Source organism: Diabrotica undecimpunctata, chromosome 5, assembly GCF_040954645.1.
Source record: "Diabrotica undecimpunctata isolate CICGRU chromosome 5, icDiaUnde3, whole genome shotgun sequence".
Classification (NCBI taxonomy): domain Eukaryota; kingdom Metazoa; phylum Arthropoda; class Insecta; order Coleoptera; family Chrysomelidae; genus Diabrotica; species Diabrotica undecimpunctata.
Genome location: NC_092807.1, coordinates 98402191 through 98428495, shown reverse-complemented (window position 1 = coordinate 98428495; position 26305 = coordinate 98402191). Strand labels below are relative to the sequence as shown.

At 34.1% G+C, this 26305-nt stretch overlaps 1 protein-coding gene across 2 annotated transcripts in view; it reads right to left on the bottom strand.

The window, feature by feature from the left end:
- The window catches only part of capu (formin protein cappuccino), a 60262-nt gene that overhangs the window by 11398 nt on the left and 22559 nt on the right, over positions 1-26305 (bottom strand). Inside the window, exons 4-6 of one of the 2 annotated variants that reach the window (XM_072532317.1) lie at positions 17071-17246; positions 14519-15530; positions 3685-3711 (exon numbers count right to left, since the gene is read on the bottom strand). In XM_072532317.1, coding sequence (XP_072388418.1) covers positions 3685-3711; positions 14519-15530; positions 17071-17246 — 1215 coding nt within the window. The remainder of the gene's footprint in view (positions 1-3684; positions 3712-14518; positions 15531-17070; positions 17247-26305) is intronic. The other variant, XM_072532319.1, reaches the window with a different exon arrangement.

Below are 26305 nucleotides of genomic sequence, written 5' to 3'. Positions count from 1 at the left end.
ATAGACCACAAAGATAAAAGTTGAAAGAGTAAAGGATGAGTCCACAATATGCATATTCCAAAAGAGAATAACAAAAAGAAGCAGAAACATAAATATCACAGTAAGTGATGGAGTCGAAGAAAGCTGGGTAAAGATTAGGTCAAACATTTTAATCTCGGCTAAAGAAGTTCTTGGCGAAAGAAAGATAAATAGAAATAAATCGTTTCCATAATTTTGCACAGAAGTGAACGAAACATCATCATCATCATCATTGGTGCTACAGCCCTATAAAAGAACCTCGACCTTCCCAAGTCTATTACGCCAGTAAGTTCTATCCTGTTGCCAGTTTGCTGCGCCCATTTTTCTACCATCCTCATCTACACCATCCCTCCATCTGAGTTTTGGCCTACCCCTACTTCTACTTCCCACAGGTTGTGATATAAGGATTCTTCTAGGAGGGTTATTCTGCTGTGATCTTGCCAGATGTCCTGCCCATCTTAGTCTTCCATCTTTTTATAAAGGATACTACGTCTTTACCACCAAATATAAGTTTATATCTGTGATATATCTCGTAGTTGTACCTCCTTCTTCAAACACCATTTTCACAGATGCCACCGAATATTCCTCTCAGAATCCTTGGTTCAAATATAAGCAGGAGGTTTTCATCTGCCTTGGAAATAGTCCATGTCTCCGACCCATATATCAACACTGCTTGTATAAGGGTTTTGTATATGGTTATTTTTGATTTTTGGCTTAAGTTTCTGCTTCTCATATGTCTACTCAGTCCAAAATAGCATTTGTTTGCTACAACTGCTGAACGAAACATAAAACAAAACACAAGAAAAAAGCTGAAATATACGTCTGACCAGACATAAAAAGCAAACGGTAATTACAAGACAATAAGAAATGAAACACACGCACTTGTAAAAAGATAAACCATGGTTAATGTTAATCTTTTTCGAATGAAATGGATCATTTTTATGGTCTCAATGGGAAATAAGACGCTTGGTAAGAAGTCAAAGAACAGAAGTAAATGAACTAATAGACTCGCAACACATGGAAAAGGATACATGGATTGACTACTTAAGAAGATATTCACAGATAAGCTGGAATGGCCCTATAATTGAAAACACCACAAGTTACCACAAACGAAGAGGTTAATATAAGAGCACAGGAAGTGAACACAGGACACTTGAAAGCTGAAGAAAAGAAAAGCTGCAGATGAAGAAGAAATACCAAACGAATTACTGAAATGTTGTGAAGCAACAAAGACCAAACAAATACCTTCCCTAATTAACAAAATTATAAAATTCAGTAGATTACTAGAAAATGGGGAACTAGCGAACTAATCCTACTACTTGAAAAATAGGGATAAAAATAGCCAGTAAACTATATAGACCAGAATTTTTGTGTTTGATTGACTTGAATAAAGCATTGATAGAGTAGGAGTCAAGAATGTAATCCATCTTCTATATAATAGAGAAATTCCCTTAGATGTATATATAATCTTCTTCTTCTTTTTATGTAGACATGGCTCTGTCTGTTTTTCAATGTGCCTCCAGTAAGTTGTCGTTCCATCGTTTTTGTTGTCTTTCTACTGATCGTCTTTCTATTGAGAACCTTCTCTTGCTATCTTTACTACTCTATTTATTATTGTCATTCGGCTTAGATGATAGTTCCATTCTACTTTTCTATTTCTTACTCAGTCCTTGATGTTCTCCACCTTACATCTACGTCGTATATCTGTACTTCTAGCTCTGTCCCACAGTGTTGTACCATCAACTTTTTTAAGTGTATTTATCCCTGCTGTTTTTAACATCCTTTTTGTCCTCTCTGTGTCAGGTTGTGTTTCTGCCGCGTTTGTCATTATTGAAGTCTGCTCTATTCACTTGATCTTCCACTTCTGTTTCGAGCTTTCCGTAACTAGATTATGTAATGCTTAGATATTTAAACTTCATCATTTGTTCTATTATCTGACCTTCAAGCTCAAATTTAGATCTTAGTAAATTTACTGTTATAACCATGCATTTTGTCTTTTAGAGAGGAATATTGTATTGTCTGCATAGCAGATTATTTTGAGTTAATTTTTTTCCATTTGGTTTCCTTTTTTAGTTCTTACTTTTTTATTTCATCCATAATTAGGTTGAACAATAAAGGACTCAGGAAATCTCCCTGTCTTATCTCATTACCAGCTTTATTAGGGTCAATTAATTCTTATTCTATTTTTACTTTTATTGTGTTGTTTTGGTAGATGTTTTCGTCATTTTGATTACTTCTAGAGGTATCTATCTTTCTTGCGTACAGTGAGTGGAAAACGGTCTTTAATTTGACCCGATCAAATGCCTTCTTAAGGTGCACGGTCGTTGCATTTGCCTCAATATAAATATAACGTCGGTGCATGAACTTCCCAACAACATTGCTGTTTTTCTTCTAGTGTCATAATTTTATTCAGTATATTTGTTATCACTTTGGTTGTTAATTTTAGTGTTTAATGAATTAGTTTCTCTGTAATTATTCGGGTCCTGTTTGTTTGAGGAAAAGTATTAGGATGCTTGATTTTCATTCATCAGGAATTTTGTTTTGTTCTATTATTTTTGGAAAAAGCTGCAATTCTAAGGTTCTTTGTAGTTTTACTCCCAAATTATGTGTCTAGCTGGGTATTATTGCTCACCAGGAATCCTTGTCATCTTTTGTTAACAGTTTCGTTAAAGGCAAGGTTAGCAGTTTCGTTCTGGGATGAAGTTAGTAAAATGCGTTTTTTTTAAATAACCGTTTCGTATGTTGAAGATGTATTACCCAACCATAGGGACTTATGGACGAAATGGGAAAATATAACTAATGTGTTATTTGATAAAACCTAATAATGTTCGGGCACTTCAATGCCGAAATTATAATCATCCAATACAAACAATCGCGAAAGTGTTTGTAATGAAGTTGAAGGAAGGACCAGGAGCATAAGAGCAATGAGTGCCTGATGGAACACGCTTTAAACAGATATGTTTTTTAAACTCTACCTATTACTATGATACAAGTAATTGTTATATAAGTTTATTTTTAAAGTGCTGAACAGAATAAAGTTTTTTGGTGTCACTCTAATACATTCCTTAACCTCCCATATCCCACGCATACTAAATACCACGGTACCACCATCAAATTAAAAAATCTTAAGCCACCAACACCTTAAGGTTGCTATACCCAATTATTTTCTTTACCAAATATTATTCACCAAATATACGGGGCTCGAAAAGTTTTAATAGAAAGATGCTTATATACGTAGATTTGTGTTTTAAATTGAAATTAAGGCATCTAACTTTCCATCTCTATCTCTGCAGAAGTAGCTATTCGCGTCCTATAAAAATATGCAACAAATACTGAAGATTGCAAATATTCGCAATGATAGTTTTTTAATAAATATAAGAAATACCTTTAAAATTGCATATGTGGTGATTTTGCTGTGATTTTATGGGGCATTGTGTGAGTGTCGGTACTGCTCACGAATGAAGCGATAGAGATGGAACACTACATAAAAATTATTTTAAAAATAAGAATATAAAATCATTTTCGCCTATATTGTTAACAATGCAGATATCTGCCGTAGGACTTTTCGAGCACCCGTTACAAAATTTAAATAAATACAGTATTTATTTGGTTAATCCACAAAGCAGCACAAGCAAAAATAAAAAAAAAACTTTAATGGTGCCTTACCTAAACCGAACGCAGCTGGGGGGTTCTCTATTTAAACATAAAGGGTATAGAGATGCATTCTGAATACTACAACTTAGAGAATATAAAAAAACAACATAAATGAAACAGTGACGATGTTATTCATGCTATAAAACTACTAGAAAAGTGAATTTCTATAAGTTTTCCTGTTGATATATCATAGTTTACTGAACATTTTGTAGATAAATACAGTGTGGCGCTACAAGTGTTGATTAAAAATACTGGCGGATACAGTTCAAGAGTAGCCGAGCTAAGTGATCTTAGTGCCAAAACATAAATTTTGTTTTTTTTTAATCAATATGATCTATATCCCCCTATGAGATTTAAGTGCCAACTTCACTCTAGTGGTTGCAAACGAAGCCCAAAGATGGAGCCGCCTGTAAGTCCCACATCATTTTCTTTGCTAATTGATCTAAATGCCAGTATATAGGTGTTTATAACGTGCTTTCAATAGTATCGATTATTATTATTGTGTATGTATTTGCGTTTTAACGTAAATACAATAAATTCTAGTGCGTTTGGCGACAAAAAGAATACGAAATCAATAAGGAAAAAAACAGAGTGAAGCTAGATTGAGTGGAAAACCCTATGTTACTCAAAAATGTAAGCTGCAAAAACCTGGAAAAAAACGGTCCAAAACATGAGGTCAGTACGAGATTTTTTAACAGATATTTCGCTTGAAATTTTAGGCCGTACGATAGTCTAACTTGTCAATAGCTACCAATGCTATTCGATATTACAACCTAAAACTCTTTTTATTGCTACTTTGGCGCTTTGTTGATATAAAATTATCATAAAACTTTTCTATTTTAGATCACATGCAAATGTAAATTTAGCTGTAGGGACGGTGTTGATATGAAGATTGAGCTTTTCGACTTGTATCATGGCCTTGAACTCAACGAGCAAGGCAGCTATCTCATGGGACTATTGTAAGTTCTGCCAGTTCAACGTCGCCGCCATGATAGTTATGATAATTCACCAGAAAGTAGACGACAGTGTACCGTAGCTTTTGCAGTTCCAGATGGGCAAGGTAATGTGAAAAGAGTTTGTAAGAAAACGTTTTTGAAAATATTTGCTATAAATCAGCAAAAGATTACTACGCTTGCTAGGCGTAAAAAAGAGGGACACACAACTTTCAAGGATAAACGAGGAGGTGTTACAAAATTTAAGTAGGTACACTCTTCATGATAGACAGATGGTAAAAGATCCGAGACAAGAGCCACTACAGTCGATCAAAAAGTGAAAAAGAATGTTAATAAGCTATTCAACGCTTTTAAAATAAAACATCCTGACTGTACCACAACATACAAATTTTATAGGAGAGTTTTTATAAAGGATTTTCCGAATCTTTCCTTTAGAAGATCTAGAGTGTGATTTCCCTTTTTTAAGAAGCAATGACAAAGACCGTAATGTATCCAGAAAAGCTAAAACTGAGTTAGAATTACATCATAGAAAAACTGGTGAAGCTCTTAATGTTATTCAAGAAGACAGTACCAGCAGTACTCTTCAAGGTAGCGATACCTGTAGTCTTACCATGGATCTACAAAAAGTATTTTTACTTACTCGATTGACGCATGCATAGTAGTATCTACTACAGTCGCTAATTGTCATGCTACAATTTTGGCATACACGTACAAGATACGTCAGATGGGATAATGTGCATCTGGCATGAAGGACAGTCGGGTCGTGGTTCGAAACCAAATGGCATAATGCCTTCTACAAGCCTTGAATACAGAACAGCTTTCAGCTTATAAGCAAATACTATGTATATGGAGCGACAACTGTGTTGAAAAACCGAATGTTAATTTTCTTATACATTTTCTTGGTAGCCAATGGACATTTGGTAACATCGATCATAAATTTTTAGTTTCCGGTCATAGCTTTTCACCTTCAGATAGAGATTTTGCTCCTATCGAGAAACGTGCAAAACATTCCAAGCTTCAAACAGTAAACGATGTAAAAGATGTAATTGCTATAGATACATCTAAATACATCTAAACTTGGCATTACTTAAGCATTGTGGTTACGTGTGATGAAAGAAGATCCAGGAAAGGTATTGTACAAGAAAAGCTTCAGTGACTCGATGGGATGGAAAAGTGTCGTAAATTGAAAAAAGATGTGAGAGTCCAAAAGTTAAAGTCAACGGAGCTTTTAGCCTTTCCTGGTGTTCAGCAAATAAACAAAAGTAAGAAAAAAGACTTCGCGCCATGCTAGAATTCATTAACCAGGAAAATAGAGCATTTTTCACCTCTATTTTAGATTTTTAATCATAAATTATTTCTGTGGATTAAGATTATTTCCATTTTTTCTTTATTTATTGTGAATTACTAAGTTTCTTCATTGTGTTAAGACCAAAAATTTAAAAGATATTATTTTCGTACTTTTTAATAAAGTAGAATTTCGATAAACAGTTATATATTTGTTGGATGTTCAAGTTTTTTTTTTCAATTCTGGCAAATTCTAATTTTGGCACTTAGATCACTTAGCTTGACCAATCTTCAGTTATGTTAAAAATCTGAAAATTTGAAGGTGTAGGTTTTGGACGACACTGAGTTGAAATATAATGTATGTTGTCCTGAATGTGGCACTCCTGGTTATACCAGAAGTAGACATCAACTTTGTGATTTTAAATAGAACCTAATACTTTTAATAAGGGGATCAAATTAAAATAGCAAAGTTGACGTATTCAGGGATTCTACAGTATTCACCGCCTTCTCTCGCTCAACCGTTTCCATCGCTCTCTGTTGTCCCATTCTCCATCGTTTAGGCCTCTCTTACTCACGGCGTCGTCTACTTCGTTTCTCCAGAATTTTCGGGGTCGTCCTCTTTTCTCCTTCCTATGGGGCTCCATTTGGTTATTCTCTTTATCCATCTGCTGTCGCTAGTTCTTCTTACTTCAAACTTAACGTCAACTTCCTTAAGTACCACAATCAGGACAACATTATAATTTAACTCAGTGCCATCCAAAACCTACACCTTTAAATTTTCAGATTTTTAACATCTGTAACTGTATCTGCTACTACTTTTAATGAAAACTTGCCGCGTCACACCCTGTATATAGACTTAACAATAAAATATTTCATTTTGTTTTTGGTTTTAATTTTTCATATTTTAATTTTTGTGATTTATGTTGTTAAGTATTGTTCACAAATCTGAAAAAGCCATCAAAGAGCAGTCGATACAAAAATCAGACTTATATTTTCCCTAATTTTTCTGTAAGTTATCTTCAAACATGGTTAAGTAAGATTAAACCAGACCATATTTTTAGTACATGGCTATTAATTAGAGAACTTCTTGTGAAATATTTTCTTTCATTACAACGCTTCAAATCATAGGTAGAGATAACGGTCTACAGGAGGATCATGACACGAGTGGACAAAACAGGTCTGTTGCGAGTACCATGCGCCTATAGGACTGTGTCTGCGGCAGCATTGTGGGCCATCACTTGATAAGATCCAACTGCATGTGATGACCGTGGAAAAAAAAGAGCTACATGAGAGAAGAGACCTGGACCTTACTTTGACCGAGACAAGGCAGTTAAGAAAAAGGTCAATTAAAAGATGGCAAGAAGAAAATAGCAACACGGAGTATGTAGCACAGTGGACAAAGATGCTGATCCCGAACATAAGAGATTTGGTAAGTGTAGTCACAGGGGATAATTTCCTATTGCAGGTGCTCACAGACACGGGTGTTTTATGGCTTACCTCTCTATATTGAAGAAGGCTGATACGGATGAATGCCTATGCTGCGGACATTGTGACACATACGATGTTAGACTGCAACAGAAGGATAGTAGAAAGGAACAGAATGAAAAGAGAGACCGATGTGAATTTTGTTACAGTGAGAGAAATGATTGAGAGAATTATTAAAAATATAGTAGGTTAGACTAGTGTACACAACTATATCCGTGGAGTTATCAAGAAGAAAGAAGAGAAAGAAAGAGCTGGATCAACTGTTAAGGTAAGAGGGAAATATGCTGCAAGCTGAGGGTATACGTTTGGATGAGAGGCGAAAAGTGAGTTGTATGAATTAGACTGTGAGAGTCAGACTGTTGGGAAGAATTAAATGCCCAGTGATGCCATACTAGAAGCGATGAGAGTCTTCCACGCGCTACCTGTACAAAGCTTCTCTACAAAAAAGCCAGTTTTTTGGAACAAAAAAAGGTAAAAGAGGAAAAGGGACAGGGAGCCTCCTTACTAAGGGTCTGTGAATAATGAAAATTGTACTTCGGAAGTTAATGCTCGGCGTTACAGCAGTCATTTCGCTTCCGGATCGCTGGATGACAAAGGAGGGTCTGGTTTAGCAGGTAGGGGTTCGGCGTAGATTCAGTAGCAGGACTATGAAGAACGAATTTTGTATTATGGTCAGTCGGACAGCATCCTGGACTGAGATGTTTTTTAAAGATTCCAGATCACCCTCTATAAAGACGAAAAAAAAGTTTTTAAAACTGAATATGGTGCTTGATCATATTGTCTTTTTTTTGGTATTTTTTCCTAAAGTTTTGTACCTTTCCCGGCTTTATTTACCATGACTCCGAGATATTTGGGTTGTATTACATCGATTTCTGATTAAATTTTTTCTTCTTTACCTTTTGCATTAATTTATTATGTATTTTATATATTTATCTTTAGCCAATTTTACTTGTTATTCCACCATAAATCGTTGTACACAGAAAATATTATACAAGAAAAGTACAAAGTATTCAAGTGTAAGAAATACTTATTTTGTAACCACTGCGAACTGGTTAGTGCTTCGAGATCTACATATTAGTTACCTACTTGTTTATTTATTTGTTAATAACAACAATGAAGGCCATCTACGACAATTTCAAGCTTAAAACGCAACATAAATATTATAGAGATGATTAATAATTTATTACACATACATAAGTAAAGTTTAAAAGTCCTATACTTTATTATAGTATATTTCAGCGTTCTTGGTGTATATCTATAGAAGTATGTATAGTAACTGTTTTCAGATTATCATGACTCTCATATTTCTAATACCTGCAGATTATTTTAATTGCATTAGATAAAAGACTTAATCGAAAACAAGTAATATAAGTATGATATAAGATTATTGCTAAAGTTAGTTATCACATCTAAACAAAATGTTGGAAAGGTAATAAATATTTTAAATATTTTTGTGTGCTTATTTCAGAAACGTCTTTATTTTTTCATAGCAGCTCTATTTTCTTTAGAAATTGATTGTATATTTTTAATAAAAGGAAAATTAAAAATGAAAATAAATTCTGTAAAGGGCCAATATTAGCTTGACTCAAAAATGATCTAAAAAATAGAGCTGCTTAAAAAAGAAGAAAAACATTTTTGAAATCAGAGCATCAAAAATATTTAATCAAATTCAGTTCTTACTTCTCCAGCACCAAACCGGCTTTCGAGTTTGTATCTATATTTACCAAGTATTACTTGTGTATGACGACAGCATTTAAGAAAGCTGAACCAGACTATATATGTGCATAAACAATGATATATCTTTTTAGCAAAATAGTTTTAAATAGCATATAAAAGCAGTTATCCTAACAAAGTTGATTGGATACATATGATTTTTGTTTTATAGTACCAGTGACGTGTCGATAATGGTAAATATGGCTTCAGTTATAAATTTTTAATAAGAACAGTTGTTAAACTTTCCGGAACCATCACCCCTGAAAGAGTATGTGTCAGTCTCTAGGCTAGTCAGGGATGGTAATGATAGGTAAGATATATCATGTAACGTTATAAACGTCACATGTTAAAATAATTATTTTATTTCAGTTTCTTTCGATTTTATTCATTTATTAACTTGTCATTTTCATTTTACTATTTTTATTCTAAAAATAGTACGTAGGTAGCGCTCTACGTCTCGATCTACTTTCTATTTACTAAATATTCTGTCATCTAAATTCCAATTTTAATTTTCACTTATTCTAATTCCATCATTCAGACCCTATTATATTATATGCCGTGAAAAATAAATTTCTCTGCCCCACGTTGGGTGCCAATGTGTAACAATATAACTCACAACTTTCTTTGGATGTCAATTATTAAGCCTCGTCTAGCTCAGACTCTTAGGTGTGATAATGTCTTGCCTTAGAAGTAAATCTGAAAATGAGTTTAGCTGAGCCAATAGGTATAGCGGGGGGTTTATGGTATATAGGACTGTCGTCTCCAAAGAGCGCTATCGCGGTTTAACCGTCGACTATAGGCTACTGGGTGTATTGTATAACAACATGGCTTTCATCGATCTTTTGGTAGGATCCATGTACAGCATCAAAGTCTGAAAATATCCGGTTAATTTAGTTTGTACTAATTCTCCCCATATTTCAGTCTGACGCATACTACAATCCGTTGGCTAATCTATGATTCCCCAAAGCGTTTTTCTCTAAAAACTTTTTGCCATACCATTTTATTAGTTACCGGTTTATTTTGTTTATTTTGAGTTTATTTAAGTTTATTTTTATTTATTTATTTTTGATTTATTGTTACATATTACTATTGCATATACCCTTTTCTGGGAAGAACATTGTGTTTTTGTTTTTTTTTTGAGAAAAATCTCTCAGTTGTGTTCGAAATTTTTCTGATGGGTGGTGGGAGTGTTTAACGTTACATGTTTGTTATTTTTCTTTACCCATATATTCACTAGGGTTATTTCATATAGGTGTTCGTTTCACGAGCCATTTCGTCGACAACATATTTATTATGTTCGAAAATATGTCTTCTTGGAAGATTTAATAATTCTTCTTTTAGTATATTGTCATCGAATACTATATTTCTTTGAGAGAGGTAGTTCATGAAGATATCGACTATGGTCAAATTTTTGAAAACGAATCTTCAAATTTTTGTGTGCCCGTTTCTTCATGATAATCATTGGATTTCTTGGATTTGAAGATTAACAAGCGCTTATCCAAAAAACCCGAGTCACTACTTATGTGTGTTAAAATGAGTTTCAATCATTTACCCGCTGGTGTTTTCAAATCCGATAATAACCCTTCAATAAAGGCTTGCCGACAGTTTCTAACTTTAAATTATTGACATGCCTTTGAGACAGTATGGCCTTGAATTTGCCTTTGATTTTTTCAGGCAATGTCTCCCCACAAAATAATATCTTATCTCACTATGAGAATACTGTTTCTACTTCTTTTCACGTATTTATTGCCTTAATGTTAGCAATAATACACGTCGTAATATTTTGAGTATAAAATCGTCGGGAGTTATTTTGACTGCGACTTTCTTTAAGGTTGGTGTTTCATTTCAGAAAAAGGAAAGCATAGAGTTTATAGAGCAATAGCGTATTAATTATCCTCTTTAATCTGAATACGTTTTCTTTCTGGTTTTAATCGTTTAACAGACATATCCGACTTACTTCACGTTATTTGAATTGTTTTAAAATTCTGTTAAAACTTCTCGTAAACAGTTTAGTCAAATAGCTACATTTCTTTCACGGAGTCCACAATATAATTGTATATAATATTATTTTCACCTTCCGAAAAATTTTACCGACGATGTTTCCTTTGACTATTTTCGCCTTCCATATTTGCCAGAACTCTATATGTGAATTCCCCAACAATTAAAAAGTGAAATTGTGTTTGGGAGCAAACTAAAGCATCTATTGTTTTAAATTTAAATGTAAATCTTGAGTGTTGATAAAATCAATTATATATTAAATAATATTAACTTTTTAATTCTATAGCTTTTCTTTTTTGTCTAATATATGCAAACTTTCAGTGTTTATCATTATTTTACACCTGATTCTTATCGTCAGGAAAATTATTGTCGCTCAGGTATTGGGGTAGATACTGCAATCTGGGTAAAACTTTTTTTTAATGTATTATGTAAGTAGTGACAAATACTTTACTGACAAGCATTTTAAATATATGGTATTTCACTTAAAGCACATTAATTTAAAAAGTCAGTTTATATGTTAAGCTGCTATGGATCTCTTTTTGCTAATGTTAATAGTATCTTTGACTTCTTAGAGGCAGTTTTGGAGAAGATAGTCAAGCATAACATATATTTAATTACCTAACATAGGTTATAGAACGATTCTTTTAAGACCAATTCTAACTACAATTAAATTGTAGAAACATGTTTACTGTATCAGTTTAGTGATAATGTGTTTTCGCCAACTACAGTGGCAAATACCTTAATTGAATGCATCGACTATATTTTTTCAAATTTTACTTTGAAAAGTCCTACACGTGTACTTGATAATGTTGTTAACGATAAGTTAACATATTTCACATCAGATTACCTAGGACCAATTATATAAATTGCTAATTAAAAACTGAAAAATATCGGATCTTGTGAATCTGGTATATCAACATTCCAGGGTTTATCCCAAAATTTGTAATTGATATAATATTTTCATTTATTGATATAATAATAAGACTCGCAATCCAAGGAAAAATCTCGGGAAAGAGAAATGTGGGACGTAGGAGAATTTCCTGGTTGCGAAATTTAAGGGAGTGGTATGGGTGCAGTTCGATACAGTTGTTCAGAGCTGCAGCCAACAAAGTAAAGATTGCTGTGATGGTAGCCAACCTCCGATAGGAGACGGTACTGCAAGAAGAAGATAATAATTTCACCTCTTACTTATATTTTTATGTGATATAATAATTTCACCTCTTGCTCTTTTCTTTTTTAAGTGGCGTCTCCCGAGCGGAGATGGATATCATCACTATCTTTACTCTATCTACTGCTGCTCTAAAGAGTTCTATAGAAGAGTTCCTGTATTATCAGCCTTAGCAGTTCATATCGCTGTCCCCTCATTACGTGTTCCAGATATTGTAACTTTCTTATTTTTATTGTATTTATTATTTTGCATTCTTTGCCTATTTCTCGCAATACTTCCGTGTTAGTTTTCTTCTGTGTCCATGCAATTCTAAGCATTCTCCTGTGACACCACATTTCAAAGGACTGTAACTTATTTATGTGTTCTTGCTTTAATGTCCAGCTTTCAAGTCCATATTGCAGTATCGAAAACACGTAGCATCTCAGTGCTCTTACTCTCACTTCTAATCTAAGGTCTTTGTTGCAGATAATTGTTTTCATTTTTACAAACGCATTTGTTGCTATTTCTATTCTGGCTCTTATTTCGATTGTTTGATCATTATTGTCTGAAATCCAGGTTCCTAGGTATTTTTATTAATCAACCCTTTCTATCGGTACATTTCCCAAATGTATGTTTGTTGGTATATTTGTTTTCTTTGTTATTATCATATATTTGGTCTTTTTTATATTCATTTTTAGTCCATATTTTTCACAGAAACTGTTTTTTTTTGTTTAGCCGTAATTGGAGTTGTTCAGCAGAGCTTCCATAATCACGGTGTCATCTGCATATCTTATCTTGTTAATAGATCTTCCGTTAATTATTATTCCCCTACTTTGAGATAGTAATGATTCTTTAAAAATGGCTTCACTATATACATTAAATAGTAATGGGGACATAATACATCCCTGCCTAACTCCTCCCCTGATTTTAATTTCTGGACTGGGTTCGTTATCTATTACGATTTGTGCTCTTTGATTTTAGTAGAGGTTTGTTATTATTCGTAAGTCCCTATGGTCTACGTTTTTTGTCTTTAGAATTTGGACTAATTTTTCATGTCTTTCTTTGTCAAATGATTTTTCAAAATCAACGTAACATCTCAGCTTCAGCTAAATTTGATTTTAATAAATTTATTTGTTTCTATTTAATTTGAGCATACTGTATGCATATTTTGCCTTTTTGTTAGTTCATGTGATTCAATATCTAAATTTTTTTTGCAGTATGGCCGATTCCATATAATTTAAAAAATTCTTTAATACAAGTACGAATAGCGCTACCTCTAAGTCTTAAAAAAATTTTACACCACCGGAGGATCAAAAATAAAAACTTGGTCACAACTATTTCTTAAAATTTAGTACCTGCAATTTAGTACTCTACTGTTATAACTGTTGCCATATGTATCTTATCTTCTACATTATAATTTTCTTCTTTTTATAATTTTCCGCCACTTGCTATTTAAATTTAGAGTTAAATGTAACTGTATTGAACATGTATACGACTCAAATTAATTTCAATTGCACACTTTAAATTTATCCTTATCGTGTTATCAGATGTAATCAAATATAACTACAAAAGAAAAATTTAAAGTGGTGAAGTGCGTATAATGGAATTTGATCTATTAGTAGTCGTTTTTAGATTAGAACAATCACTTTTTTTATGTGTAGTGATGACGATATCGTTGATATTTTTACAAATAATTTTGCGATAAATTAATTAAAAATTAGACGTAGATATATGTTAGTTCTTAACGAAATGAAACATGCTTATCTATTGCTAGTAAAAAAATAGATACAGCTGAAGTTAAGAAAAACCTAAGTACACTGGAAACTCTGAGAGAATACCTGTATCCGTTAAATATTACAAAAATGTTTTGAGTGATTTTAATGTTTTCTAATTTGAATGTTGGCATTAATTTAGTCAAATTTAATAATCGTATAACAATGGAAACCAATACACCATTGATTGAACGTAGCGATCCGAGAAACCAATTGCTCATCTACTAGTACATTGTCGGGTCAAAAAATATCTGAATTGATAGCAAAAGTCAAATAATTCTGTAAGTGTACGCTGTTGATTTGATCATTCTTTCTAACTCAGAATTTAAACTCGGTAAAAATTTAAGTTATCTATCAAAATACACTACTACCGAGCCTGAACTACAAGTATCCTCCCAGTAATTTATCTGTATACATTCAGGTACAAAAGTTTTTTGCTCATATTTTAATTATTGCTAATCTATGTGAATATAATGAAATATAATTAAAATTACCTGCTTTTTGTGAGCTCCATCCGCCAACTGGGGGAGCTGGTAACGGCGTCGGTCCAGACATTCCCGGCGCAGGGGGAGGTGGAGGTACACCAGGCATCGGTGGGGGTGCTGGCATACCTGGCATAGGCGGCGGAGGAGGCATTCCCGGCATAGGTGGCGGTGGTGGCATTCCTGTCATAGGCGGCGGAGGAGGTATCGCTGGCATTCCTGGCATAGGTGGTGGATGTGGCATACCTGGCATGGGCGGGGGAGGTGGCGCTCCTAACGATGGTTGCGTGGCTGGCATAGGTGGTGGTGGGGGCGGTGGTATTCCTGTCATTGGCAGAGGTGGTGGGGGAGGGGGAGGGGGTGGTTTATTAGCTGTTGGTAATGAGGTTGTCACACTTTGTAACTGAGGTGAAGGGGATTGTATTGAGCTATCTGACGATAAGGGAGCTGGCATAGGAGGAGGTGGCGGCATAGACAAACTTTCAGTGAGCAGTTGTGGTTTATTGCATTGTGATTGTATTGAAATTTGTGTCAAATTATTTGTAAACGACTCATCACAAGAAGTTGACCTGGACACTGTGCTAGGTTTTTTTATACCATCTATTTGTTCTGTTTGAATCGAAATATCCTTTTTAATTACTTCCTTATTAAGTTTCACAAATTTTTCAGAAAATTTTTCTTCTATACTTGGCGATTCTACAGGAGAAGAAAAATCTATTACAGCATTCTTTGTAAGCGTTTGAATTTCAACTAACGTTTTATATTTTTCGATTTCTTGCTTAAGTCGTTTAATTTCATCTTCCAAACTTAATATTTCTACATCTCGTGCCGAATTCCTTAGTTCTGGTCTAGGTTTAAGAATTTCGTCTATGATTGAAGGTGCTGATATTGGTTCGTTTTCATAAGGCGACATAAGAGTTTCCGATGGCGACATGGGCGGCCACGATATCATGCTAAGCCTGCCGGGTGTTTGAGGGACAGCTGCTGGGGCTTCGGTGTGCGTCCAGAAGTATATTAAATCTGGCTAAAATAGTATGAAAACAATACATTAGAAATAATTTGGTATATACCTAGTGGTAATTTTTCCAATATAATTCTTATAATTTGAGAACAACTAAAGTCTGGTTTGTTGAATGTAAGTATATATATATATATATATATATATATATATATATATATATATATATATATATATATATATATATATATATCAGGATCACTCGAAGAGTGGTGGGTTTTTCGGTCAAAAGGTAGAGAAAAAAGACAAAGAAGTTGGCTACTTCATCTATTTATTGAAGCCGTTTCGCTCTCTAATCAGAAAGTATTATTAGTTCATCTAAAAAGCACAATATAAAAAACCAAACATCCATAGACAAGTCAATATAAATGTGTTACCTCAAAAAGACATGTAGAAGTCAATGGTGTAAAATGTAAAGAAGCTTAAGATAATAGACATAAATAATTAGTTGTATAAACAATAAATTGAAACTAGATACAGTTTACAACTTGATTCAAACATAGCACAGCAAAAGACCATGTGGTTATTGTACATGTAATTTAAAAAAGTATGCTAAAAACTTATGTAAAAAATAAGTATTTGCCGAGAACTAACAAGATCAAAAGATCACACTTTCAACAGTTTGATATTAATTTAATTTTATTTTTACTCTAGGTAACATTATTAAAAAGATTAAAATTAAAAAAAGATTAGTATAAAAGCTATCAAAATGTTTATCTAATACTTGCAAAAATTGTTTTTATTATAAAAGCTTTGGACCAAATAATAGTCCTAAAGAAGTGTGGACCGCTTTGGGAGAGACCTACAAGTGGACTAATAGGTTTATTTAAAATAATTATGGAAATCAAACAAATTCCAGATGAATTGAAAGTTCATCGTTTATTAAAAACCACGCAATAATGTATTGTTTTCCGAATATTATTAATGTTTCTTAACATATACAACTTGTTTTTACAGTAACTCCTATTAGGTAAAGCTAGCATTAGCTATTGAGATGTGGCTTTATAGAAGAATGCTGAGAATATCATGGACAGCAAGGATCACGAACAAGGAAGTTCTAGAAAAAATGAAGAAGGAACCAGAGATTGTGTTTACGATCAAACGCATAAAATTGCAATATCTGGGACACGTTATGAGAAATCAGCACCGTTACTCCCTGCTGCAGTCTATATTGCAAGGTAAAGTCAAAGGTAAGCGAGGACCCGGTAGAAGGAGAATATCATGGCTGCGGAATTTAAGAACATGGTTTAAGAAAACCTCAACGGAGCTGTTTCGAGCCGCAGCGAGCAAGGTCATGATTGCCAATATGATTTCCAACATCCGAAACGGATAGGAACCAGAAGAAGAAGAAGCAAAAAAGTTTTATTTCTATCAGTAACGTCATACGCTGTTTTTATTGAAAACATCGAACCTTTGTATTTGCTATAAACTACTAATTTCCAATTTAATATGGCATAGTAATAGACCTTTTCTAAATAGAATCAAATTTCTAAATAATTTAAACCACTAATCTCTATGTACGTGCTCGAATTCGTCGTGCTCTTACCTTAAATATATTATACATCGGGACTTCTTTGTCAGGTAACTGCTTTAGAACTCCTGCTGCCAATAGGTGAGTACAGAATTGTATGACTAATATTTTTAATTCTTGGAAATTTATTTCTTTACTAATTGAGTTTTTTTCATTAATCTCGGAGAGGCACCAATTAACTAACATATGACCTGAAACAAACAAAAGTTTTGATAACACTGTGGATATTATACATGATGTATAATTGATTCTACTGTTTTGTTATAATAATCAGAGTAATACAGTTCAGTGTGTATTCAGTGATAAATAGACTGAAAAGATTTTGTAAAAATGCTGAAACTGATCGATGTTGATTTTTAAGACAAATTGGGGATTAAATGTCCCTTCAACCATTTTCCGTAATTTTCTGCAGTCATGTCATCATGATGATCTCAGGACTTTCCCCAATACTGTGTATGATAATCAACCTACTTCCTGTTAAAATCTTTTCGAACAATCCTTTATGACCATCATCTGATCAGCTGTTCGGCGCAGTATGTCCTGCATGTAGATAGGTATCATCAACATGTATAATTGGCTTATCTTAACTTCTGTTGTATTTAATACTGTCTAAATACTTAAGACGAAGAACATGAATTAATTAATAATAGTTACAATCAATTAATAAACGTCGATGATCAATCTTTTTTTCTATTTAAATCCCAATTTTTTTACAATGCTGTAAAGGAAACCTTAACTTTCAATCCACTTGTACGCCTCTTTAAGTCATTTCTGCAAAAGCTTCAATGGTACACTTTAGTCTTACGAAAACGGTAAATTGTATTATCAATGAACTGTTTGTATTATACCCTCAAGTGTGTCACAGTTCCTTTTTGTTTAGTATGTGTTGTAGATGGATATGCTTGTGAATTATTTGAATCTGCGTTTTTTAATATACTCCCTTGTCTTTTCTACTATGCTTACAGATACTACAATATCTTCGCTCACACGTTGTTTAAGATTGGTTCGATTATCTTCAGGAAACAGTATTTGTATACGTTAAAATTGTAGCATTTGCAAATTCCTTGGAATATATTGAAATCCCCTCGTATATGTATTTTCAATCCTTCTAGCGTCGTCGAATTGATGTAAACCATTTTAGAGTTTGTTTATATACCACGGACGCGTAATTTTTTGGTATTTTTCTTTGATCGTTAAGCCGCCCGATATATGCGTTTCAAATAAACATCCATTTGGATCGCTGAGAAGGATTTCTTCTACCTCTATTTTTATCAAGCATGCTTGTACGTGTGATGCCAAAGGCACATTGTGCATACTTGTACAAAAAGATTGAACAAGTATGCTGGACAAGCTTGCAGTTGTATTTGTAGCCACCTTAACACTAACTATTCAAACAAAGTACAAACACGCAGAATAAACTAACTAAAGTAACTAAGCGGTCAGTAAACTACAGATAGTCGTCGCCGCCGTTGCAAGTACGTTATTCTCTCTCCCCTCAAATGCTAAACAAGCGCAGACAGAAGGCATGCTATTTTTCTTCGAATTTAGTGATTTATTTGGCAATGTCAAAATTTTTTGGCTGGCTTCTTCTTTTTTAAGTTCCATCTTCTATCGAAGGTTGGAAATCATCATGGCTATGCGGACTCTGTTGACTGCCACTCTAAAAAGTTCTGCACTACTGCATTCAAACCATTCACTTAAGTTCTTAAGCCAGGATATTCTTCCTCTTCCCACATTTCGCTTTCCTCGGATTTTGACTTGCATAATAAGTTGTAATAATGTGTATTTTTGCCCTCTCATCACATGTCCTAAGTACAAAAGTTTTCGTCTTTTGATAGTTGTTAATATTATTTCCGCCTCATTTCCTATCCTTCTAGTTACTTCCACGTTTGACATTCTTTGAATTCATGATATTCATAGGATTCTTCTGTAACACTAAAATTCAAAGGCGGACCAACTTATTCAGATGGACTTGTTTTAGTGCCACGCTTCCAAGCCATAAAAAAGAGAAAAGAATACGTAACATCGAAGCATTCTCAGGCGTAGTTCTAACCTTATGTCTCGACAACAACGAAACATTTAAGTTTAATGAATGATGCACGTGCTATTTCAATGCGTGTCTTAATTTGTTTGGTTTGGTCTACATCTGATGTTATCCATGTTCCTAAGTATATTAGCACACAAGTTATATAGTTATTAACACTCTCAATTGCAGTATCTTCAATAGTCATTTGAATATTTGCATGTGCAGATTTAGTCATGATCATGCATTTAGTTTTCTTTAAATTTATCTTCAGCCCGTACTCATGACAGTGTTCGTTAAGGCGTTGCATTACGTTCTGTAAATCATTGTTGTTATCCGTCATTATTACTGTATCGTCTGCAAAACGTAAGTTATTTAAAACTTCTTCATTGATACATATACCTTCTGAGGTATATGTAGCAATGGAGCACTCTGAGAGTGCTTTTTGAAATACCGCTTCACTGTAGACATTAAAAAGTAGTGGGGACAGCACGCAACCCTGGAGGACTCCTCTCTGTATTTTGATATTTTGGGTGTACTGGTTGTCAACTCTTACCTTGGTAGTTTGATTCTAATATAAATTAGATATAATTTTCATATCACGACTGTCAATGTTTTTGCTTTTTAATATATCTACAAGCTTTTTATGTTGAACCTTATCAAATGCCTTTTCAAAGTCTACAAAACATAAGTACATGTCCTGATTCAGGTCCATGCATCTCTGAGCCAGCATATTCAAGCCGAACAAAGCATCTCTTGTACTCATACCATTTCTAAAGCCAAATTGTGTGTCACTAATTTCATATTCAAGAGTTTTAACAATTCTGCTGTGAATTATTTTCAAAAATGTTGTGTGACTCATTAAAGCTATTGTTCTGTGATCTGAGCAAGTTGTTGCACTTGGCTCTGGCATTGTAAATTATTCGATAATAACGAGATAAAACTAACTTATTTAATTGTGCATTACTTTGAAGAAAAAAATTGCTTAGAATTAAATAGAAATAATGATAATTTTTATTAGGTATCTTATCAAGTGCCTTATCTATAATTAATTTCACTTCTTTGGAGTTTATTTATAAATAATGATGTTATTTTATAGTCGGTTTACAAGATTTTACTGGTAAACAAGATCATAATCATTTGTTGTAACTGATAAAATCAGGTTTATTGAATGTTTACCTTTTTTTACAGTATATTTTTTATTTTGGTTGACGTATTTTGCTAATATATCAACCTTAGTTGTCTGTGGGGCAGGTTCTCTTCGGATTTAATCCATTTACCACAGAATCGCAATATTAATGATAGTATGGTAGAGTTTAAAACTAGTGGGTTTTTCAGTAAAACTAATATTATAGTGAAAATAATGAACCTTGGATCATAATTAACCCTAAAAATAGGGTTTTGAATATGGTTTTATGTTTATGTTTTATTGATATATTTTTTCTGGAAATAAACCATCTCATTGTTTTTCTGGATCAAAATTAACCCTAAAAATAGGGTTTCATGTTTTAATTATATATTTTTTCTGGAAATAAACGATGTCATTGTTTTTTTAAATTGGCAAAGTGCCTCTTCAGTGCCAACATCTTCTACGCAGTGTTTTATTAGCGTTTTATCATCAAACCGTGTCAAATTTTTGGAAAAATGGTTAACTTAATTCCACGAAGCTGTGGGGTATTTTTTTTTAAATCAGAGTAAAACTACCGGTTTTTTAAATAAAAAAATTAAAACTTTATGCGTAAATCTAATACTGTGTATTGATAAATAATGTTGTATAGTTTTGGAAGTATTGCAACCAACTTAAATTTGAAGTTCTAATTTTATTTTTCATTGCAAATGAAATTTCTCTGAGAATTCTCTCTCCTGATGCCAAATATAATGTAGCTTCGCCTTTTTTTTTTAATTTTAAACTGTTTGTCCTTGTGTAGTGTAGTGTAATGTACAATTTTATGTTTATGACACTCTCAACAGATTGTTGGATAGGCCAAAATTGACGAAATCCCCTGACGATGCTCTAGGAAGCGAAAGTACTTGGGCAAGATTTAATTAATAAACTGTGCTCGATATTTGCCTTTCATTTGATCAAAGTTTATTAACAAATATATCAAAATGAAACGAGCAGAGACTGTCTATAGTTTTGAAAAAGTGTCAAAATTTGAATACTTAGGAGTAACTACAAAAAACACGGGAAAAGAAGAAAAAGAGATAGGACAAAATATTAATGAAAAGAAGCAGAGCGATAGGGTCACTAAATTCATTACTAAAAGCAAAAAATGTGCCAAGAATAGCTAAACTGCGAGTTTTCCTGACACTTTCCCGAATAGAATGCACAAAATTTCACAGCGATTCATCTTGCTGCGGAAAATTGGTAGGTTTAATGCTTCGTTTCCTCGCCTATTAATGGTAATTTCAGTTAATTAGCGATTCTTTAGAAGTTAAAAGAGCAGAAATTTGCGTTTCTGGGGCGCAAATTGAAGAAACCTTACTTGCATTAAAACTACACAACAGTGAAAAACCGTTTACAATTAAAATAGTTAACTGTAATTACTGCTTTGAAGTACTTACACATAATAATGTACTTACGCTTTCTAGAAGGCTTCAAAAAATATTTTGTAATCATTTGAATCATTTTTACATGTTGCTCGAAATAAAAGGCATTATTACTATAAAGAACTAGACTCGTATTACATTTATCACTAATCGTTTTCATCATTTTTGCACGGAATAGATTAGTTAATTTCACCCAAGTTGCCAGAATACTGAGAAATTCATTAAAAAAGTAGACTTGATTTAAGACTGCATATTGTATTAAATCAGATAAGATTAGATATACAGACTTAGAATATATCAATATTCTACAGGGAAATTTCGAATGAATATATTGTTACTATAAATTATAAATGAATGAATGAATATGTGTTTGTACTGGGAACTTCTTTTCTAAACGAATATTCAAGTCGAGAGTTACCTATACGCTGCAAAAACGTTGGACAAACACTGTTTGTCCGGTACCATAACTCGTAGCGCCACCTAGGAAATAAAACTGAACTACCATCTGATAATTAAAACCTGAATCACTTCCTGCTGTTAATTCACTATCACTACTGTCTTCTCCTGGAGTAATGATAATGGGCTCGATAAGAACTTCAACACTCGTGTCTATATCCAACATTTTATCTTCTTCTTTCTGTGTATGTTTAATGCGTGACTGCAGTTGGAAGAGATTATATTTTATATGGCTTGGTCTAATAATAATTTGACATCTTTTAATTTAAATGTTGTATTCTTTTGTGCTACCTTATTTTTTAATTGTGCCCATATCAGCTCGGTGGGACTCAATTCTCAATAATACGGTGGAGTTCTTAATACGGTTATGCCATGCTCACGTGCCATTTTGTCTACTGCAAATCTTATGTATAAACTCTTAGGTTCGCGCACTATATCAAGTAATTGTACCTTTATCATGGATTTATTAAAATCTATATTTTTACTTCTTAACCAATCTATTATATGTCTGCCTTTCGAGATGCAGAAGTTGGTATTTTTCCCATACCACGGATGTGATAAGGTGCATTGTCTATTATAATTACCGAACCAGGATCTACAAGAGTCAGTATAGACGAAAATCACTTTTCAAACACATCCGAATTCATATCATCATGATAATCGGCCGTTTTGATTGAGGTTAACACATTTAAACCACCTTGTTAAAAACCTGAATCGTCTTCTTTCGGTTGAAAGTCCCTCAATGAAAGTCTGTAGCGCACTTTTAATATTCAAGTGTTACCATATTTTGGATTTCGTATGACCCTCATTCAACCACGTTTCGTCCGTAAAATAATTTTTTTTACCAAGTTGTCTAAAATCATGAAATTTTTGTTAATATTTTCTCCGCCATATCAATAATTCGTCTCTCTCGATCAACCAACTTTTCCGATTTCTTTTCACATACCGAAAGTCCATTTCATGTAAAGTTCTTTTTAATACTCTCATGGATATTTAATTTAAAGTATCATTTGCGTCTGCATTAACTTTTCGTTAAATAGCCTTTAACGTGGGCAGTTCGTTCCTAAAATAAAATCCATGAACTTTTTTTCGGATTATACTTTTCATACTATCGTCCAATACAATTTTTGCACGTTCTTAATGGATTGATCTGAGACATACAAAATCAACATTAGTAAATATACTACCGTGCCAAAGGTGAGCGCGTTGTCTTATTTTGATAGAGCTCTAATTAACTAGACTTTATTATATGTTTGCTAGTGTTTGCTGTTTGGGTTTTCGGGGCTTCCATTTATGATACTTAATGATCCTATTATGATATGATAATCATTAGATTAGATTATGTGAGGTCGTTAAGGCCATGCGGCCTCACCGTACTTCGACCTATAGAGATCTTTTGTGCATACCTTAATCTAGTTAAACTCTAGAATGCCAATATTTCTGATGAAGTTGATTAGCTTCCTAGGTGACTTGTTTCCTATGTCAGAGGACGTCAAACTGACCTCTCCTAGGAATTTTAGTCGTTTTCAGAACAGTGCTACGCAGTTGCATAGTATATGTTCTGCCGTTTCTTTTTCATTGTGACAGAAACGACAGTTCTCACTATCTGATTTGCCCATCTTCTTGAGATGATATCTCAGAGGGCAGTGACCAGTGAGAAGGCCAGTGACCATTTTGATATCTTTTTTACTTATTTCGAGAAGGCGGTTTGTTGCAGTAGGCGACACTTTTATGAGCCTTTTTGCTTGCCTTTGTCCTGGTGTGTTAGACCAATATGATCTTAGTTGATAGAGTTCCCAGGTACGGAGTTCCTCCCTGATGTGGCTTTTCCATAGTTTACAGAAGGGTTCCGGACCCTGGAAAGGGGTATTAGCTCCTTCTTTTGCGAGGCTGTCAGCTTCCTCATTTCCTGCAATTCCCTTGTGACCTGGCACCCACATCACAGTTACATTGTTGCGTTCCGCCAGCTTCTTGAAAAATTGTTTACAGTCCCAAACCAACTTTGACTCACATGTAAATGACTTTAAAGCTTTTAAGGCGCCTTGGCTGTCTGATAAAATAAAGACTTTTGCCCTACGGGTGTCTCGTATTGAGATATTCTTGGGCACTTATGTCTATAGCATGTATTTCTGTCTGGAAGATAGTTGGGGCATTTCCAAGAGATTTAGATGGGGCCCTGAAATTGGGCCCAGTAACTCCCACTCTTGCCCTTTCATCTATCTTAGATCCATCCGTATACCATACGAGTTAACCTTCTTCCACTTTTGGTTCAATTTCTTTACCCATTTGGTGGTTTTTTATGATAACTTCAAAGGGTGTTTCAAAGTCGAATTTGACTGGCATAGCATCTGTCGGCATGGCCTTAGAATCCAATGGAATTTCTTCTAAGATTTTCAGGTGGCCAACTAGATCTCCAGGTTACACATCATACCTTAATGTCTATTGCAGGATCCGGTTTGGGTGGTCTTCTAACTCAACGAATTATGTTATACTTTTTCCTCCATCATATGCAGTACCCTTATTTGTTTTAGGTCTCTGAATAGGAACCGTTCAGCGACATATTTAGGCACGTTTGTAGCTTCTCTAAGTCAGTTGTTGTGTGCGGCTTAAATCCTTTTTGTGTTGCTAGGACTTGTGTGTCCCCATTCAAGAGATACATATGTAATTATTGGTAGTATGATGCTGTTCATTAGTTTTAATTTTGGTTTCATAGCTAATTTGATTCTTCCTCCTGTGAGTCCTTTTATTGTGGCTCTGGCCATTATTATTTTTTAGACTGTCACGTTAATATGTGGTGTGAATGTTGGGCCTTGGTCCATCCTAACTACTAGGTATTTATTTTCGTTTTGTCATTTAATGTGTCTGTCTTATACTATTAGCTGTCCTTGTAAGTTATCTCTTCTCTGGAGAGTTCTCTCTTTTTCTAGATTTATTGCTATTTTCCATTGGATACTCCATTATTCTATCGTATACAGTGCCGCCTGTAGATTTCTTTCAGCCATATCCAGGTTTCTATGCTTTGGCTCGATTACATTGTCGTCTGCATAAAGGCTGATTAGCGTTCCTGATGTTTTTGGAACGTGTGCTGCATATAGGCTATACAGGAAGGGTGATAAGACTGCTCACTGTGGTACTTAAGCTTCCAGGATTCCCTGTTTAGCTAGAACTGCTCTTATCTAGACCCTGAATTTCCGCTCGCTTAGGTACAAAGAAATAAGTTTCATCATGGTCCCGCATTTTGTATGTCAGTCCTTCATGCCACACTCTGTGGAAGGCTTTACTTACATCCAGGAAGGCTGTTCCTGTATATTGCTGGTCGTCGAATCCAGCTGCTATGTACTCTGTAAACCTGAGTACTTCTAGTTTGCTGGATTTTACCATGAAGTCTTCTTCTTCTTCTTCTTTGCGCGACTACTGTTTATCTGCCGCTTATTCTGTTTCAGTCATTGTTGACTGTGCATTATCTTTCCACTTTTTGGCGGCCTTCCAACGAGTCTTCTGCTATACGGCTTGTTGTTTTTACAGATGTTCGCTAATCTATCTGGTCTTATTCGGTTTACATGTTCGTTCCACTTTTTTTTCATGTTTTTATCCACCTGTTAATATTTTGAATTTTGCATTGTTCGCGTATACTTCTGTTGGTTTGTCTGTCTCTTAATGATATGCCCACTATTGATCTTAATACTTTCATTTCGATATTGTTGATTTGTTGTTTCGTCTATCTTGTATCGGTTATTGTCACCGCTGCATATGCTAGGATTGGTCTTACTGTTGTCTTGTATACTTTCACTTTGCTTTCCGTGGTCAGATATTTATTTTTCTATATGGTTTCTCGGTGGCAACCACTTACTCTTGCCGCTTTTGATGCTTGCCTTGTGGTCTCTGTTCTTATATCCCTGTCACTAGTGATATCTACTCCTAGGTAATTGAATTTCATTACTTGTTCTACAATTTTGCCGTCTATTTCTAGTTTGCATCTACGCGGCTCTTTACTGATCGCTATACATTTAGTTTTTTCTACTGATATTCTCATATTAAGTTTGTTTGCTGTGATATTGAACACGTAGAGCTGCCTTTGTAGGTCATTTTTGTTATCAGCAATTAGTACTGCACCATCGGAATAGCATACTATCGTGATTTTTTTGAGCTCCCATGTGGTATCTGTGTCGTTTCCTTACTTCGCGAATTATTTGATTCATCACCATATTGAATAACAATGGG